The following is a 17,759-nucleotide window of genomic DNA, read 5'->3' on the forward strand; positions in this document are numbered from 1 at the left end:
TTTGCCCCAAGCAAATGCAGTGGGTCCGTCGAGTCACGCACTGTGTTTGTCGTAACGACGATACGTCTTTCAACGACAGACGCCGTTTATCGATCGTTGAAATGACGAAAACTTTTTTTGAACAACTATGTTCTGGTCGGTTACCTTTGAGTTCTTATGTCGTCGACAAGGACTAACGTGATGGTGAAATTGAAAGGTAGGCCGTCACGACTAGGCCTCTACACGAAACAGCGAGAAACGGTCTGAGTCTGGATTTGAACAATATAGGCAACGTTGGATTCGAGCATGTATCGGTGATCTAAAATGCAGCATCTGCAATGGTTCGTTCACTGATGCAAACGAATGTGGATATCTGTCGAGCGATGGTGATGCGTGTGGCGAAATTGTTCACGATTCTTGCGGTGGGGTTGCCGTCACCTCTCTCGATGATGTGTCTTCGTCCGTTTTGACAAGATTAACAAAAACGGCCTTGTCTGCCATCCTCGCGGCAGGAACAAATACGCTTCAGAAGCGGTTGCTCGTTTGATCGATATGCACAATTTTGTCGCCAATCCAATGGAAGAAAAGTCATTATTGCGACCTTATGATGAAGTGTTATCGCAATTAAACAATCGGTATCGGACGGCAAGTCGTCGAACGAATATGTTTGCCCCCCTTGTGCGTTTGTCTGTATTCCCGACAGAAGCCACTCTTGGTTTTATTTGCCCTCGATACCGACTTCGAAGGTCGTTCTAGATCTAATATATGAAGCAACTCGTCTGATTACCAGACACGGGGAAAGGCACGAATACTATGATATCGTAGAGCTGGCTACAAGGTACCCTGCCCATCGATTGCGTGTTGCGCCACCACCCATTCTCGCGATGGATCACTCTGCACCCATTCGCTCTTGGCAACTAGTCATGCAAGAATTGACAGAGTCAGAACACGATCCACACTTTGTGACAGACGCTGCGTTTCGTTGTCAGTCTTGCGACACAGCATTCATCTCGATCTTGGCACTTGGAATCATTTGGTGTGCAGTGTGTGTTCCCGAGGTTGGGAGGTCTGTGAAAAATGTGGGGTAGAATGGCGTGGGTTACGTATCAACACAAACCCCAGATGAACTATCAGCCTAAAGTGTTCCCTTTTGCCAAGTGGTACAAGTTGTACGGATAAATGGTTGGTCTATTGTGGACCGGGTGAAAAATTTACGATTCTTCTGCACAACATATTATACAAGAGGCACAGAGTCAAGCGGTAGATGCTCCCCAGTATGGGATGCAAGATGATAAAATCGATGTAGATTTGCTTTTTTTTGTCTTTATTAAAATCAGCATTCAAAAGTTATCATCTTGTTTGCATTTGTACTCTTTGTTCATATTCACAGTTCACTTATAGTACACTCTCCCAGGTGATCTGGTGACGTAATTTGGAGGACTCGGAAGAAAAAATTTTAACCGCCGATCCCTCCGCCACCCACACCCCGACCCCCCCCCCATAACTGCGCGCGGCCTTACGTGTGTGTTTTCCAAACTCTCTGCGTTACTTCCGTACGCCAAAACTCGACAGATCATTCCGTGTCTACCACGTTTCCTCTTACTGAACGAATATTCAAGTAGAACCGACGAGATCTAACCTCGCCTCTGCCATGTTGAATTCCAAAGCGAGGCCGTGAGCGGTTGTGGGATACGGCATAAAAAACTTTTCTCCTCAGTCCTCGAATCACGTCAACAGATCACCTGGTCTCTGCATATATATATATATATATATTTTTTTTAATCATTTATTTAAGATTCCCCATCCGAAAAAAAAACAAAAAAAAAAACAATAAACAAACAAAAACATACTCGTTAAAAATTGAGTGTTTTATGGATGTTGCCAACACGAATCTATATTTAATTTTTTAAGGGATAGAAAATATAATCCGCATGCATGCAAGAAGACATCGAGACAACCGTGTCGATGTAATTCATATCTTTATTAAAATTCGCAACAAGTTATTAGCGTTACAATACGTAAAAGAAAGCCCTTTACAATGTTGGCTGTATAACGTTATCATTGCCATTACACCAAATAACGCTCGACTTTCCAGCTTTGCCTGAATCACAACTCAAATTCGGGATGTCCTTGGCCAATACGATCCCTTCTCCTATTCCACCGTCGGTTCTATAGGCGCTTCGCACCTTTTAATGCTGAAGTCTGGATCTGGCTCAAGACGGCACTGTAGGTAAGGCGTTCCTTAAAACACTGATCAAACACAGACGCATTCTCACTTTGTAGAGGGCGCTTTACGGACAAGGGACGCAAAAACTTCTGGTCGGTATAATAGTGATAACCCAGGGAAAACGCCCTTTTTTGAAAAAAATCAAAATTCTTCATGGTGGCATTCGAATGACAGGTATCGGTCTTTCCTGACATGGAGCCAAGGCCCAGACACTCCGAGTCCCACCCATAGAAAGTCTGCACAATCCTACGTCCATTCTTTTGGAATCGTAGTATTTGAACAGACGGTAACAGACGGGCTCCACAGGGGCATAGAGATGGGGTACAGGAACTCAGGACAAAGACACTCCGGGACGACTTCAGTGGTATAGTTGAAGGAATTTGACAATGTTCATCGTGATTGGAAACGCAAGTCCAATTAAAGTTGTTGGACGTTTCAATCTTAGCCATCGATTTATTCTTCCAAGTCACAGACAGTATCTTATTGGTAATGTCCACAGGCTTCTCGAGATAAGAAGATGGAATGCATCTCATCGGTTGTCGAAGCCACCCCGGTAACACACATAAGATCTTTGGAAAGTTACTTTGGCAATCTTCCAAGCAAACACAACTGTCCGGTCGCCATGTTGCTACGGGAAGACCAATGGGTTGATAAAACATGCCATAGGAGGGACGAAAGAACCGGAACCCATTCGCTAATGCCATTACTCCATATCCATCAGCCTTCTTGTGGTGCCATCCGATAGGGCATTTTCCTCCTTTGGTTGAGGACGAAACGGGAAAGAGTTCCAAAATGTCATATGCGGCGCGGACGTTTCGCTTTCCCGTTTTCAAATCTATTGTAATGGCCATGACTCCATCTTGAGGGATACACGAACAACTAGTCGAGTTACAAGGTAAGGGCGACTGACAAAAAAAAGATTCGCGTTATCGGGAACCTTGTCTGTGATGTTGGATTCGCAAGCCTGTTTCGCGGCCGTTTGTGGAGAAGGTGGCGGGCAAGCGCAAGACATGGTCCCATTTTTGTTCAAGACACCATAATCTTGATCGCATTCAATTCGGCAACGGGTAGTGTTCACACGCACGACAGGAGCATACCGTCCGTCACTGTCTAGTTCCACGGGTACACACCAGGGGTCGTCTCTGGAAGACTTGACAAATCGCCGAGTACATCCTCCTCCCAGCAAAGCACATCCAGAATCGAGCCAAGTGTCTGACTCGTTAGCTGGTCCGGTTGTATTTTTGCATTCTCTGAGGTCGATGGCCGTGTGATTCACAGGACACATAGATTTGTTGCACACCACGTACAACAAGAGACCAGAACGTCCAAGACAACCATAGGGAACCTGACAAGAGTCTCGATAATAAACTCCTAAACCGGCAGTCACCAACGTCAATGCGAACAATGAAAACATATCCGAATCGATTTTCAAGATGCAAGTGCCCGGGAGACGACGTGGATTACATTTTTCACGTCAACATCAGCACTAGAACGATCAGAATTTAACCATTTGTGGACTTTGTGTTTTGTGTCGTCGCTTGTGTTTGACCACCGATCGGAGTCATCCCTAAGAAGTTGTCTGGTCTTTTGGTGTCGTTGCACATCGTTTAAGTGTTGACGTATATTTTTATCGTGGGCTTGGTACGAAGGATGTTTTGGGTCTTTAATGGGCGGTAAGGAAACTTCCCAAAGGTATATGCCATCGTTAGGGTGTACCGTTACATCGTGTGTACTCTTTAACTCGCTAATCGTGCCACAAACGGCTATGCGCTTATTTCGTTTCAGTGTTTCGGAAGTGGATGAAAGGTAAGAGTTTACCTCCTCGAGGTGCTCCCGAAGAACGTTTAATGCATTGACGTGCAGGCTGTGATCTTGTTTAATTGCCATGAGTCATTCGTTTGATAAATAAAAACGGGATGGCTAAGTTAATGAGAGATACTGGTAGGTTGATACAGCGATGGATAAACAGAGTAGCAGCGAACATCGTAAGGGCTCTCTCTGGTACACCTCGAATGTACGTATTGGTCGTTCATGGGAATGACGTTTATGACGCCCTTTGTACGCTGGAACCAAATGATATAGCCAGTGTGAAAAGGGGGATACGTGTACGAGAAGAACAACACGGGATCGTACCAATCCGGCATCGAAAATTAAGAGAATATCTAACGGAGTTAGTGGTCATCGAATGGCCGCTATACTCTCAGAAGACAGACACGGAGTCTCTAAAAACGGCTCTTCGATTCGTTTTAAACGAAGCCGTCAGGAACAAAGGCATCTGGGAGGCATTGCGTTGATTGTCGATTGGTCGCTCTTTGAAGATCACAATTTCAAACCAGTTTTCGCAAAAACATTTCATGCGCTCGAAGTGTCTGGGTATCAACCTATTGTCATAGTGCAACGATGCGAACATAGACCCTGTGACAACGAATTTGTTTTTCCTGTAGAGTATTACAGAGATCACTTCTTTACACGATATAATTTGCATTGTCTGTTGCTCAAGGCAATAGAGTACGCACGACGATGAAGCGTTCTTCTCCAGATCCAGACTATACAATCGAAATAGAAGCGGCCAATAAAATACTAAAGTGGGACGACAAGTGGGATGATTGGAACTGGGAGCAAGATTTCCCGAAAGAAGAATCTGATGATTTCGACGTTTGCTCGGAACCCGAGGACGAAGACGATCAAGAGGTGCTGGACGCGGCATACGTAAAAGAACACTTTGATCAATTGTACGTAGATAAAGTAGTGCGTTGGGTAGAGGAAGGTAAAAACGTTTTCGTCACTGGATCTCCTGGCCGGGGCAAGTCCACTTGTATGAATCGAGTAATTAAAAAACTGTACGACAAAGGTACCAAGTTGATCGTCACGGGTTCTACGGGTGCTGCTGTAGTGAACATAAGAGACGACGCTGTGAATCAGCTCACAAAGGCCGTTGAGCGGGAACTCATACCGAATGAATTACTGGACACTCTTGCCCCGACCACGGTGCACAGCGCTTTTGGTTTGAAGAAGGTCGAAAATGATCACATGAAGACGATCGGAGAAGGTAGCGGTGCAAGTCAAAGTTTTATGTCCTTTTACATCAAACGTCACGATGCCGATCGCAGAAGGTTTTTTAATAACAACCACAGTGCAGCTTGTATGGGTGTTCCCGCGATTGCATATGCAGACGTTTTGATTCTCGATGAAGTTTCCATGGTGAGTGGAATCATGGTGGAGATTTTAGATGGAATCGCAAAGTTTTGGCGAGACACCATATATCGCCATTTGCCATTTGGTGGTATCGTAATGGTATTTGTCGGTGATTTTCAACAATTGCCCCCTGTTGGTAGCGGCACTCGCCAAAATCCCGTGTATCTGTTTGAAAACAGAAAGTGGACCACCAAAACTTCTAAGGGTGGATGGATCGATCGCGTTTTGTTGTTAACAACGAATATTCGCCAAGAAGGGGATATCGAGTATGGGGCACTCCTTGATCGCATGGCCATGAACAGTTTGTCGGATGATGACGTGTCGTTGCTCAGAAAGTGTGTACTAAAATCTACCGATGGGTCCGATGGAAAAGTGCTGGCCATGAACCCGTACGTGATGCCATTCGTTCCGCGAATTTTTACGAGTAACAGAGACATCGCCCAATACACTGAACGAGTTTTAAAAGAGATAGACCACAAGAAAATCATCAGATTGAATGGTAAAGAAAAGTACGAACCAAGTAAAGAAAAAATATATTTGGTTTACGGTAAAGAAAAGGTAGAGAAAAAGGTTGCAGATTTTATCTGCAAAACGACCAAGAATTGTGACACTTGCTTTTTTGTCGACTGTCCAGTACGATTTCTAGATAACAGAGACATTTTAGAGGGAGTGGCGAACGGTGCCATTGGTAAATTAAAAGGTCTGTCCAACCGAGGTGAACACCCTGTTATTCAATTGATGAATGGAAATGAATACACCTTAACGTCCTCTTCCGATACCATCTACCTTGACGATTATACATCATACGAACGTCGCATGATACAATCTGGACGTCTACGACCTAACCCGAATCGCCCGATTGCCAAACTGACGTATTCATATTATAATATCAAGACGGCATTGGGGATGACAGTGCATGCCATGCAAGGTTGTACCTTAAACACGGCCATCATTCATCCCAATGTCGCTGCCATTCACGAGTTTACTGTCATACAGGCATTGTTGGTGGCGTTGTCTCGGTTACGTTCGAGTGGCATGGACGACCCCGATAAACAGAAAACAGTGATGGTTACTCCTAAGGCGACATTGTGGTGCGAAGATGATGGACCACAGCCCCTGGGGTTATATCTGACGCGATTTGCCACGTATCCGTTTTATGTGGCACCAAAAGTGAGAGAATATATCGACAATATTTTTAAACGTCATGGTCTGTTTAGATCTCGTGAGAATGGAAACACGTAAAGGACGTTACGGTATCGTAGAGGTAAAAAATGGAAAAATACTCAAAAAGCCCAAGTATTTTGAGTGTGCGAATACTAACAGAGAGGCCATTGCCTTCCGGCGTTTGAAGCCGCGACTTAACGACCTTAATATTGCCCGTCTGGACGAAATATACGTATACGATGACGAAGATGAAAGAAAACCAATATTTGTATGTGAATTGTGGTTCGAAGATGTCGGCACCGACCTTTTTCGGTGGTGCAAATCTGGATGGCTCTTTGATCCGATTAAGGTTTTGCTGAAAACGTTGTTGCCGACCATAGATGAATTACACGAGTTCGGGATCTTGCACGGTGATATCCACCTTGGTAACATATGCGTGAGTCTAAATAAAGATGGAGAATTAACGGCTAAGTTAATCGATTTCGGAAGGAGTGTCGTTGTTCGGGACAGTGTTCAGTGGAAACGTCATCCTCTCGACGAAAAATTATGGGTGGATCCCATAACTGGAATCGTAAGCAACCAATTCCATTCGCCTTCGCTGACTTCAGAGGAAGCGACCACAGATTACATGTACAACGTCCCCGATTATCGCGATCCAATGAGTGTTTTGGTTCTAGTGGCAAACGAATCGAAAAAATATCCTACAGGCGTGACTTTGGGTCCTGCTGATGACATATACGGTCTAGGGATGTGTGTCGTTCGTATTCTAACGTTATTCTTTGATTTATTAGACGAATCTGGAATACTAAACGAGTTGTTTTCCGGAGCTACCTTTGAGTACAAATTATGTATACTCTGTAGCATCCTCAAACACAATCCCGCTTGGGATTCGTCCCTTCTTGTCGATTTAGATCAGAAACTAAAGTTATTCTCGACGAGTCTTTCAGATCCATTGCTTCGTAAGATTGAAAAACGTCTTCGAACTTTGACTACAGTATATTCAGGATTCTTTGACCATTTGAAAGAAGTATACGATTTAAACACTAGCCAACTCGTCAAAGCTTGTGTTCATCCTGATCGTTGTCGTCGATATTGCCACGGAGGAGACAGGAGGAAGCGTGGAAGATTTGACGACACAACCGACGAGGAAGGACGCATCAGTACCTCGGTCCACGATGGCAAGGTTGTTCATGTAATGGTTGGACATTGTTGGGTAATGACGGGAGTCGTGAGTTCAGGTCGAGTAGAGTGGTGGTACACAGCAAATGAATTAAAAATGGGCAAAGAGAGGGGTAAAAGGGTCATGATGTCATTTATTGTAACAGTTACCGCGTTAGATAAAAAATTACAAAGTACAGACTATTGTCAGTGGGTTTTCGATTTTCCTTTACAAAAGCGCAAGTGGCTCGATGCATTGACTAGGTACGATATCGTGTAAGGAGATGAAATAGAGAATCCGATGATGTTATTTGTATTTATACTGTGACGCGAAAATAAAGATCGAAAAAAAAATACGGTTGAATGTGTCAGATTGTTTCGTTTCCATTTTATGCGAGAGAAAAAACGAAAGAATATATTAAGTTGCACGGCTTCTATTCATTTGTTGCTCAGATTTTATGAAAATGAATCAACTGAAAGGGAGTTACGGTGTTGTAAAACTTGCAGATGGATGTGCAGTCAAGATACCTACCAGAGATCAGTGTCCTAATATCAACAGAGAATATATTGCGTACCATCGCGTGACTCGAGTGCTGGACCAAGTTTGCGTCCCGTTATTAAAAAAGATATCTGTATCACACGACGATGAAAAGCGGCTAAAGTTTGTAACGGAAATGACGTTTGAGGATGCCGGAAAAGATTTGTTGACGTGGTTTCGATGTCGGTTGCTTTTTGATCCGATCGAGGTGTTATTTATTCCGTTATTATCGGCGTTGAAATACTTGCACAACCTTGGAATCTTACACGGCGACATCCACCCTTCCAACATATGCGTAAAGATCGATGATCGTGGGCGGCCGAAGGCCAGATTAATCGATTTCGGAAGGAGTGTCGTTTTGCGAGATGAAAAGAAATGGACTCGGCACCCTGACAAACGAGACTTTTGGGTCGATCCTAGGACTGGTGTGGTGTCTGACCAATTTCACATGCCAACACCGGACTCGAAAGAAGCGACGCTCGACTTTGCGTACAACATTTCTGGTTTTCGTGATCCAATGGCCGTCATTGCCTTAGTGGCAAACGAGTCGTATGATTTTCCCGAAGGGTTGATGTTGGGTCCAGTTGATGATGTGTACGGTCTTGGAATCTGTATCGTTTACGCTCTGACATTATTTCTTGATACACCAACGGACTGGGATATGCTAAATAAAGTATCTACTTGTGAGAGGTTTGATGATAAACTGTGCGTACTCTGTCATATCTTAGAACGCAATCCCGCCTGGAATTCGTCGTTTTTTATTGATTTGCACGAGAGGGTGACACCAGAATCGAGAAATTCCGAGGATAAGATAAAATTCAAAGCCTCGTGTTCGGCAATCGAAATACGTCTCCAGAATCTGTACACTTTATATCTTTATTTTTTCGATTACCTGAAGGAAGTATATGACTCGGAAACCAGCGATCTAGTCAAGGCTTGCGTTCACCCAGACCGTCACCATAGGTATTGCCACACTCCAAGCACAAAACGTAGAAGGATAGACAAAGAGGAGGTCATTAGGGCGGGTGCCATCGAGACCATGGTCGAAAACGGTAGTATCATTCACGTGACCGTTGGAAATTGTTGGATCATGACAGGGGTTATAGGTTCTGGGAAAATCAATTGGTGGCAGATGGCAGATGGAATGATGATGCGCGAAAAGAGGGGTGTACGTGTATTGAAGTTATTTATTGAAGAAGCTTGCAAATTAGATCGTAAATTACAAAAAGACAAATGTCGCGATTGGCCTTTCGAATTTGACTTACAAAAAAAAAATGGCTCACGATGTTGGCTCTGTATGATGATCCTGTATGCGATAAGGAGCAAGATCTTGTGCTTCCACAGAACGGCACGAGTGAACGAGTAAGACGATAATACAGATTGTCAAAAGTGCGACTAAACTAAAGGCGAGAGCAATTAAGGTTGTAGAGTGCGCATCTGGACATTGCGTCGACGGACAAGTATACGCGGTCAGTTCTTGGTCGTAGCTTGCTCGACGCAATCTCGTCAAGACTCGAGCATCTAAGTATCGCCAAAGGTTGACCGTCGAAACGATCTCTTTAGATTGAGATGCTCCGGCAACTGGGTCTGGTAAGACGATTGTCGGTACGTTGTGAAAATCGGTGAGCGTCATTAAACCTGTTACCAACAAAGCAACGAAGTGTGTTTTCTCTGTGCTTCCGCGAAAACCCGTAAACGACGGATCGTTTAACTCTAACGTTTTATCCCACGTCGGTGGCGACAAGAGTACGGCAACAGATGGAGCTCTTGTCGCGAACGTCAAGTTTAGCATTCTCGTATCAGAATCGAGGCGCGACGAACGAGGTCTCAATACGATGGCAGCGTGGTAGTCGGCTATGGGACTAGATGTAGTAGATCTAGTCGTATTGATGCATTCCCCGTTGTCAAAGGTGATATCCCGCACTTGAAGTTTGTCGGTTGACGAAAAAAGCAACGCACAGTACGTGGGCTCTTCTGTATCGATTAACACAGAGAGAGGTGTTTTGGACAGCACGAGTCCCTCGAGACAAAACGGGCGAAGTGTAACTTGGCGTAGCGTCAACTTGAGCGCGCGATTGACGACAGCCCTGAGATTACTTGTCGGACACGAGATGGCATTTCGATTCGGTACACGAGAAATGAATACGTCGTCTGGAGCTATCCAGATGGTTGTGGTCGTGGCAGTGCTACCATCGATCGTCAAAAAGTCCTTCATGTGACCTGCACACGAATGTTCTTCGCATTTCAACGACTGGGTTCTCACCCAAGCTATCGCAATCACGACCCACGAGATATAAAGAATGTTTGTTAGCATTGTATATACGAGTGGAATAAAATGACTGTAAAATAATCCATCGAAATATCTCTTTAATAGTCTCTGGTCGTTCAATTGTACAAAACAGTCAATAAAATCGCAAACGATAATCAATTCGACCTGTTTTTTATTTTAATTACTACCCTCGACTAGATAGATTGTCAATCGCCAATCGCACGGCGAGGAGACCGAGTCCAACAACCATCGTTTTTGCATACCATCGGCGAACGTATACAGAAGAATGGCTATAGTGTATCACAATAGGGCGATTTTTTTGCTCGAGACAGTTTTTTGCTACCTCTGTGGTTGTAAACGTGGCCGTGACAGTGCGCGCTACTCGAGTCACCCCATAGACTGGGGTGGTACTCGAAAAATCGCCCTTGTCCTCGCATGATCGCTTTTTGGGCGGTTTAGTACCAAGAGCTGCGGAAAGTGTCCAGGAACGACGCGAGTTCAGTGATCCATTTCTAGAATTCATCCACACTCTACCCTTACACCGCCAGTATCGACCCTCGAATTTACTATGGATAGCACTGCTAGCCGTACCATTAGAATACTTTCTTTGTTTTCTCTGCAAGAACATGTCATCCAAATAAAACTCGAATGTCGCTATCCCGGAAACCATATTCTCGCCCCTTACTGTACATATCAGTGCAGTCACACGTTCTTGAAATGTCTCTTGGATAAACTTGTTCAGGGTGATGATCGGCAAGTGAATAACTTTCACCGTCGAGTTGCAACGTGCGCGCCCATCGCCAGGTTGCATTTTTGTCTCTAATGCAATGCCTTGTACACCGAAAGAGAGACTGGATACGAACCCCGTAATTTTAACAATGCTTCGGGCCGACGAATTGCTCTGTTCTTCGTTTGGTGAAGGATTGCTAATGAAACACTGGAGTTTGACCGCACCTTCTTCGATCTCTCTATATATCCTTTCTATTGGTTCGAGTGTCATACAGGGATCCGTTACGAGGCTTAAGATAACCCCGACCAAAACGAACCAATCAAAAACCGTCATCTCTACTTTTACATATAAAGACATCATGAATGATCGAGTAGACATTTGTTTAATGTATCATAGTTCTAGATTACATTCAAAAAACTCGTATTTTATTCGTCAGAGCAATCTCTCATGTGATCCTCTAACAAATAATGAGGAAACATTCGGTGGCAAACGGGGCATTTCAATTCGTTAACTGGTCGAACCGAACGCCTCGGGGGCTGGGGTGTATCCGGTAGGGAAGTCTCGTTGGGACATACTCGAGCTCGACAAGCGCCGAGCGAAGACGATACTCGTCGCATCAATTCTCTGTATCGCCCGTTCAGTTCTGCATGTTTGTCCATTTCGTGTTGTAGTCTTGCCTTCATTTCTTGTAGTTGATGCATGGTATCTCTTTTTTCGTCGCATTCTCTTTTAAAATCCCTCTCGTAAGTTATGAGAGCTTCTTGCATTAACTTATTTTCATCTCGCGATTCATCCAATTCTTTCTGTAAGACCTCACCCGCATTAATAGCTTTGGAAAGGCTCGTACGCAAACCATTCACTTCTCCTTTGAGATTTTTTACCTCCGCGTCACGGTCCCTGATAATTTGTTCGATCTGATTTGTCTGCTCTTGTAGCTGTTCTTTTTCTTGTTGCAGGGCGTTTCTCTCTTGTTTAGCTTGTTCGATTTCCGCCGTCAGCGTATTCACTTTTTCAGCTTCGAGATCGTGTTGGTGTTCAACACGTCTTTGCAAGTCTCGGACCTGTTGGTGTAACCCGCTTTCCATTCGCAAACCTTTCTCTTTCCCTATCCGTTTTTCCACATCTTCACCTCCAAGTGTTTTGCTATTTTCTTCCAAGTCATCATTGTCGCTTTCTTCGTTAGAACCGTTGCCCTCTTCGTCCCAAACTTGACTCATGACCTCTCGCGCTGCCAGAGATTTCCCGATTACTGACTTTACCTCGCGCACGTAGACCATCTTTTCGCCCTCTGACGATTGCATTGTTCTTTTTAGAGTCTCGTTTTCGGTGACGATGGTTTCGCAAAATACTTGCTTGACGTCCAGCTTTCTCGATAGCTCTGTGACTTCGTGCACCAAACGCACATTTTGATGCTTTAAACCATCTACATTTTCGTCTTGAATATTATGCAATATTTTCTCGAGTTCCTGTATCTTCTGCCTTTTTCCATCTCTATCATCCCTTAATTTCATGATGACGTCGTGTAGATCGCAATTTTCTGTTGCCAAATCGATCGCGTCCCCCGAAGCTCTGGCCGTCATTTGCCGTATGACCCCTTTAAGCCTTGTATTTTCTCGGCTGAGACACTCTAAGATCTTTTTTGACACTCCAGGCGTCACAATGGCTCCCTGAGAAGAATTTCCGTTACTTGCCATCAAACTCAACTGCGCGATTCTATTTTCGGCTCTAGCAAGACTCTCTTCCAGTCGTCGATTTTGGGCCTCTAGAGACGCGACTTCTTGAATGGTGTCGTGTAATTGATTCGCGAGACATACGAGTCCCTTGTTTCGTTCACTCCATTGTTTATGTTGTTCGTATAGATACGCAATTGTCTTGCGTAAAACATCGTTCTCTGATTTTGGGGCGATAATTTCAACAGTGCATTTTTCGTCCATTTTTCGTGAATCCGATGTAATTCTTACCGGAAGGCTTCTTGAAACTTGATTGAGGTCGAGAGATCGCACTGCTGTTTTTATACAGTCTTGCTTAGTTTTACGGGACATTCCCTTTTTGAGTTTTTATTCCCAGTTTTTGGGGAACGTTCTGAGTCATCGGTTACGCACACAAGTGTTTTTTCCTATTTGAGGATGTGATCTCGTTGATATGATGTCAAATGCTGACGTTTAATTTTCTCCCTTCTTCCGTTGTCTTATTTTTAACCAAAAGATATCCCCGTGGTATGATGTCATCACACGGCAGTGATAATCCTTTTGCCCTTCTTCCGCTGTTTTGATTTTTTTTAGGGTTCGTTGACATGACGTCAAAGGATCGCGACTATATTTGCCTTCTTTCTAGATTTAAACGCAAAAGCGACGGTGAAACATCTCAGAAAGAGTAAGGATGGAAGCTTTCGTCTTCCCTTCAGAGTTTACCTCTATCTTGTAAACAGTACATTTTTACATAGTATAGCCCGATTCGAAGTGCGCTACGTGTCTTGAAATTCTATATGTCAAGTATGGGTTATTTCGAGAAGGGATCTTGAGTGCGAGCACAGTCTTTTCACTGCCTTCTGTTGTGTGCACTTTCAAATGGGGAGGGGCAACCCTAGAGGATACAAACAAACATAAAAATCACGAGTTACAAGCTCCGCCTACGATCGTCACGCGTGACACTGATAATAGATTTACTGAACATTTTAGAGGGGGTAGACAAAGGAAAAATAGAGACGGGGGTAATGGATCCAAGGGTTTGTTACCACGGCAACAAAGACTCACCCACACGTGTCACGCGTGACATCTATGGGTTATCGAGGGGTGGGGTGCGACAGCATGAACTTTGACAAGTGACGGTGTTTGTGTATTTTTTTTGTTATGGGTCAAGGGGTAAAAAGACACAAATTTCTCAACCAATAATAACCCTGGAATGTATCACGTGTTCTCGAAATATTATTACAAAAATGCGCTATCCACCAATAGGAGGCGTAATAATTTTGGAAAAGATCAAGCTAAGGGTAATAATAATAATAATAATAATAATAATAATAATAATTGAGCCAAATTCCCAAAAGACGTTTTTGCTATTGTTCAGTATACCAACATGGCCGCCATGACGTCCGAAAGTATTTGAAGCAATGAATTTGGTTCGGGGAGGATACGTTTCCATTTTTTTCCCACAGGGTTTTTGGTTTTCGTATCCGGCAATGCCGCTTCTTTGTGTATTGGATATCCTTTCCTTGCTGTATTGTGATTGAAATGTGTTTAGTCAATTTATGTCCGCGCAATAGATGTAGCTTTTTCCAATATTCATCTTCGTAATGTTACGACTGTGTGCGGCCTAAACGTCCAAAGTAAACCTAATCGTACATTTCTCTCGTATCTGTTGCGCAGTGAAACTGAAAGGTATGTTTAGTCGTTTTGCTATAGGTCTCAATTATATAATAACGATATGCAAATTTTTTATGACGCATAAGTGGTAAGAAAAAGAAGAAAAATATTTGACCTGTTGTTCTCATATTTATTTAATATTTATTTATTTATTTATTCAACTTTAATTATACAGATCTTTGCATACTACAAATTGAAGATAAATAAACAATTTAAATAAATAAAAAATGTAAAAATACAAGATCTAAATAATTAAGTCAGTTTACACAGAATACAAAGATTCGTTATAAAAATAAACTGCCTCAATGTAACACAAATAATATAAAATATCATGACAATATGTTATAAAATTAATTATAAAAATGTATCCTTATTTACATTAAATTTATCACATTAAATTTATCACAAGCAAGTGATAAATTGATTGTATTCCTTCTTTGCTATTCATTGGCATAATTTACACTTGAGGTGGCTCAAACAGCAATGTTATGGTACCATATCAAACACCAATTATTGCTGAAAAAGAGTCGGTCATTTTTCTGACGTAAAAAGTTACCGTGGCAACAGCTACTCATATCTCAAAAACGAACTCGGTCACCCCCATTTTTTATTTCTGAAAGGTAATCAGCATGCCAGAATGAAACTTTCTGCATTTACAAATGAGCTCCGTGATTTCAGTCATTTTATTCCTAACTGGGGCTCTTATTTGTTCAAAGAACTCTTCGAGCGGATGTCTAAAGCCATCGTCAAGTGATGGAAATGTAATTGGGTATGAGATATGGCAATTTTCAAGAGATTTCTGGCTTCCAACATCTTCAACCTGGCTATTGACCGAATACCAAAATGGCCGCCAACAAATTATTCTCAGTTTGTCTTTGTGTTAATTAGCCTAACTAGCCTCGTTCACACGCGTAAAATTGAAAGAATTTGGGCTGCAAAACGAGGCTAGTTACGCTAATTAACAGAAAGAGAAAAGAATAATTTGTTGGCGGCCATTTTTGCATTCGGTCAATTCAGTGAAAACTTGGATTTTATTCATAACGGGGGCGTTGTTACAGAGAATTGTGTTCACGGCCTTGGCATGCAAACATTTTCTCCATTGTTTGCGCCAACTAATCTTCGCTTAATGGACCACTGAACATTCATGCCTACCTCCTCTTCAAAGCGAGTCTAAGTGGGAAGGTTTTGTTACATAAGAATGACTACTAATTTCCATAACAAAAACTTCACACTTGGCCTCGCTTTGAAGAGGAGCCAGGCAAGAACTCGGAAATGGCCTATTCAGTGGCGACTTTTCATATTGTATTGGACGTTGGTGATTTGGTATTTAAACTTAATCCGGGCCCCACAGGAAATGCTCACATAACCTCCATTGTTTCATCGCGAATTGAGAGCCGCGCTCATCCGTGCAGGAAGCCACCACGTGACACACTTATAAGTGTTGAGCGTAATGCCATCTTTGGTAACCTGGACAACAGGGCCTTTCAGTTATGTAGTTTGAATGCAAGATAATTAAGGAACAAATCATCGGCTTTTGTGGACCTGGTATGTGATCTGATAGTTGAGTTGTTTACGATATGCGAGTCCTGGCTCAATGATCTTGATTCTGCGATTTTAAGGGAGCTCACTCTATTCCAGTTATTCGTAGGGGTGGCTGGACTGCGTTATTATATCTTGACTGTCTTGATGTAAACAAAGTGTTTTCAGCCGATCGGTCTTCTTTTGAAGTGTGGGAATGGCTTGTGGAGTTCAAAACTGTTCGTCTGCGAGTTGTCATGGTGTATAGACCAACATACTCTGCGGATCATTCCATGAATACGAGTGTTTTCTTTCATGAATTCTCGGACTATCTCGAGTCATTATTTATGTGTAATGACTTACTGTTAATATGTGGCGACTTTATTACACACATGAACGTTCCGTCAGATGCTGACACCATCCGGCTCAAAGACCTGTTGAACTCTATGGGTCTGGTCCAACATGTTAAACGACCCACTCACATACATGGCCACACCTTGGATTTAATTATCACACGGCAGGCCGATGATATTGTGGATGGTGAGCCCCTTCCGGAGAGATATTTCTCTCACCATGTTACCGTGATATGTAAGCTAAGCGTGATAAAGCCTGCGCCAAGAATGAAGCATGCTGAATACAGGAAACTCAAATCAATTGACATAACCAAATTGAGAGAAGCTCTTTGTAACTCCCAGCTCCATCAAGACCCACCTGATGATTTGAACATGCTGCTCGATTGTTATAACACGACTTTAAAATTGCTATTAGATGAACACGCGCCGGTTTGTTCTCGTCATGTCATTACTCGGCCCAGGCGCCCATGGTTTAATGATAACATAATTCAGGCTCGAAGGGACAGGAGGAAGGCCGAGAGAAGATGGAGGAAAACTAGACTCCCATCAGATCTTGTAGTATTCAAAGTTAAGCGGAATTATGTTGTACATCTGATGAACGAACCTAGGTGTACTCATTACAGGCAATTTATTGACAAGAACAGTTCGGACCAATCAAAGCTGTTCCGGGCTAGTAAGAGTCTATTAAATCTGCAAGAGGACAAGTCTCTTCCACCACATACTAATGCCTCTGTTCTCGCAAATGAGATGGGTGAATACTTCATCCATAAAGTAGTTGCTATAAGATCAAAGTTAGCCGGTGAAACGGTCCCTCATGCGGTTTCTACTGAGTATGAGCCTCACGGTTCATCGAGTACTGATGACGTTGTCACGCTATCAGAGTTTCAATCTCTCTCTGAGGAGGCTGTAAGGAAGATGGCTGTGGCTTCCATGAAGACATGTGCGCTGGACCCTTTCTCGTCATCCATCTTGTTGCTTTGTATTGAGGAACTACACTGCGTGAAGACGAAAATATTCTTCAGTATTCTAGACTCGAATATGTGATTGTGGCGCAATATAGTCCTAAAGTATTCAAGGCACACACGATACGTGACGTACACCTGAAATATTCGAATCGAATATGGTGGAATACGCTCCGTTGATAATCATTCTTGGATTTTCGTTAAAGTATACCACACATCTGTCGTGCCCCTAGAGTATGATGGCGAACCCTTCGTTAAACGAGTTTTGTGAAAGAAGGTAACAGTTGAGGTGCATACCATTCTC

At 43.1% G+C, this 17,759-nt stretch overlaps 2 protein-coding genes across 2 annotated transcripts; one reads left to right on the forward strand and one right to left on the reverse strand.

The window, feature by feature from the left end:
• Positions 1 to 11,685: 11,685 nt before the first annotated feature.
• LOC138024804 (hyaluronan mediated motility receptor-like) lies at positions 11,686 to 13,194 on the reverse strand. The gene has a single exon (XM_068871982.1). The coding sequence runs from the start codon at positions 13,192 to 13,194 to the stop codon at positions 11,686 to 11,688; it is 1,509 nt and encodes a 502-aa protein (XP_068728083.1).
• Positions 13,195 to 16,532: 3,338 nt separating this feature from the next.
• Positions 16,533 to 17,537, forward strand: LOC138024805 (uncharacterized). Its single transcript, XM_068871983.1, has one exon. The coding sequence runs from the start codon at positions 16,533 to 16,535 to the stop codon at positions 17,535 to 17,537; it is 1,005 nt and encodes a 334-aa protein (XP_068728084.1).
• Positions 17,538 to 17,759: the final 222 nt, after the last annotated feature.

Source organism: Montipora capricornis, chromosome 11 (assembly GCF_036669925.1).
Source record: "Montipora capricornis isolate CH-2021 chromosome 11, ASM3666992v2, whole genome shotgun sequence".
NCBI classification, from domain to species: Eukaryota; Metazoa; Cnidaria; class Anthozoa; order Scleractinia; family Acroporidae; genus Montipora; species Montipora capricornis.

Excerpts from the sequence above, each read along its gene's own strand:
- LOC138024804 (XM_068871982.1), bottom strand. The coding sequence starts at position 13,194 with ATGGACGAAAAATGCACTGTTGAAATTATCGCCCCAAAATCAGAGAAC.
- LOC138024805 (XM_068871983.1), top strand. The coding sequence starts at position 16,533 with ATGAACGTTCCGTCAGATGCTGACACCATCCGGCTCAAAGACCTGTTG.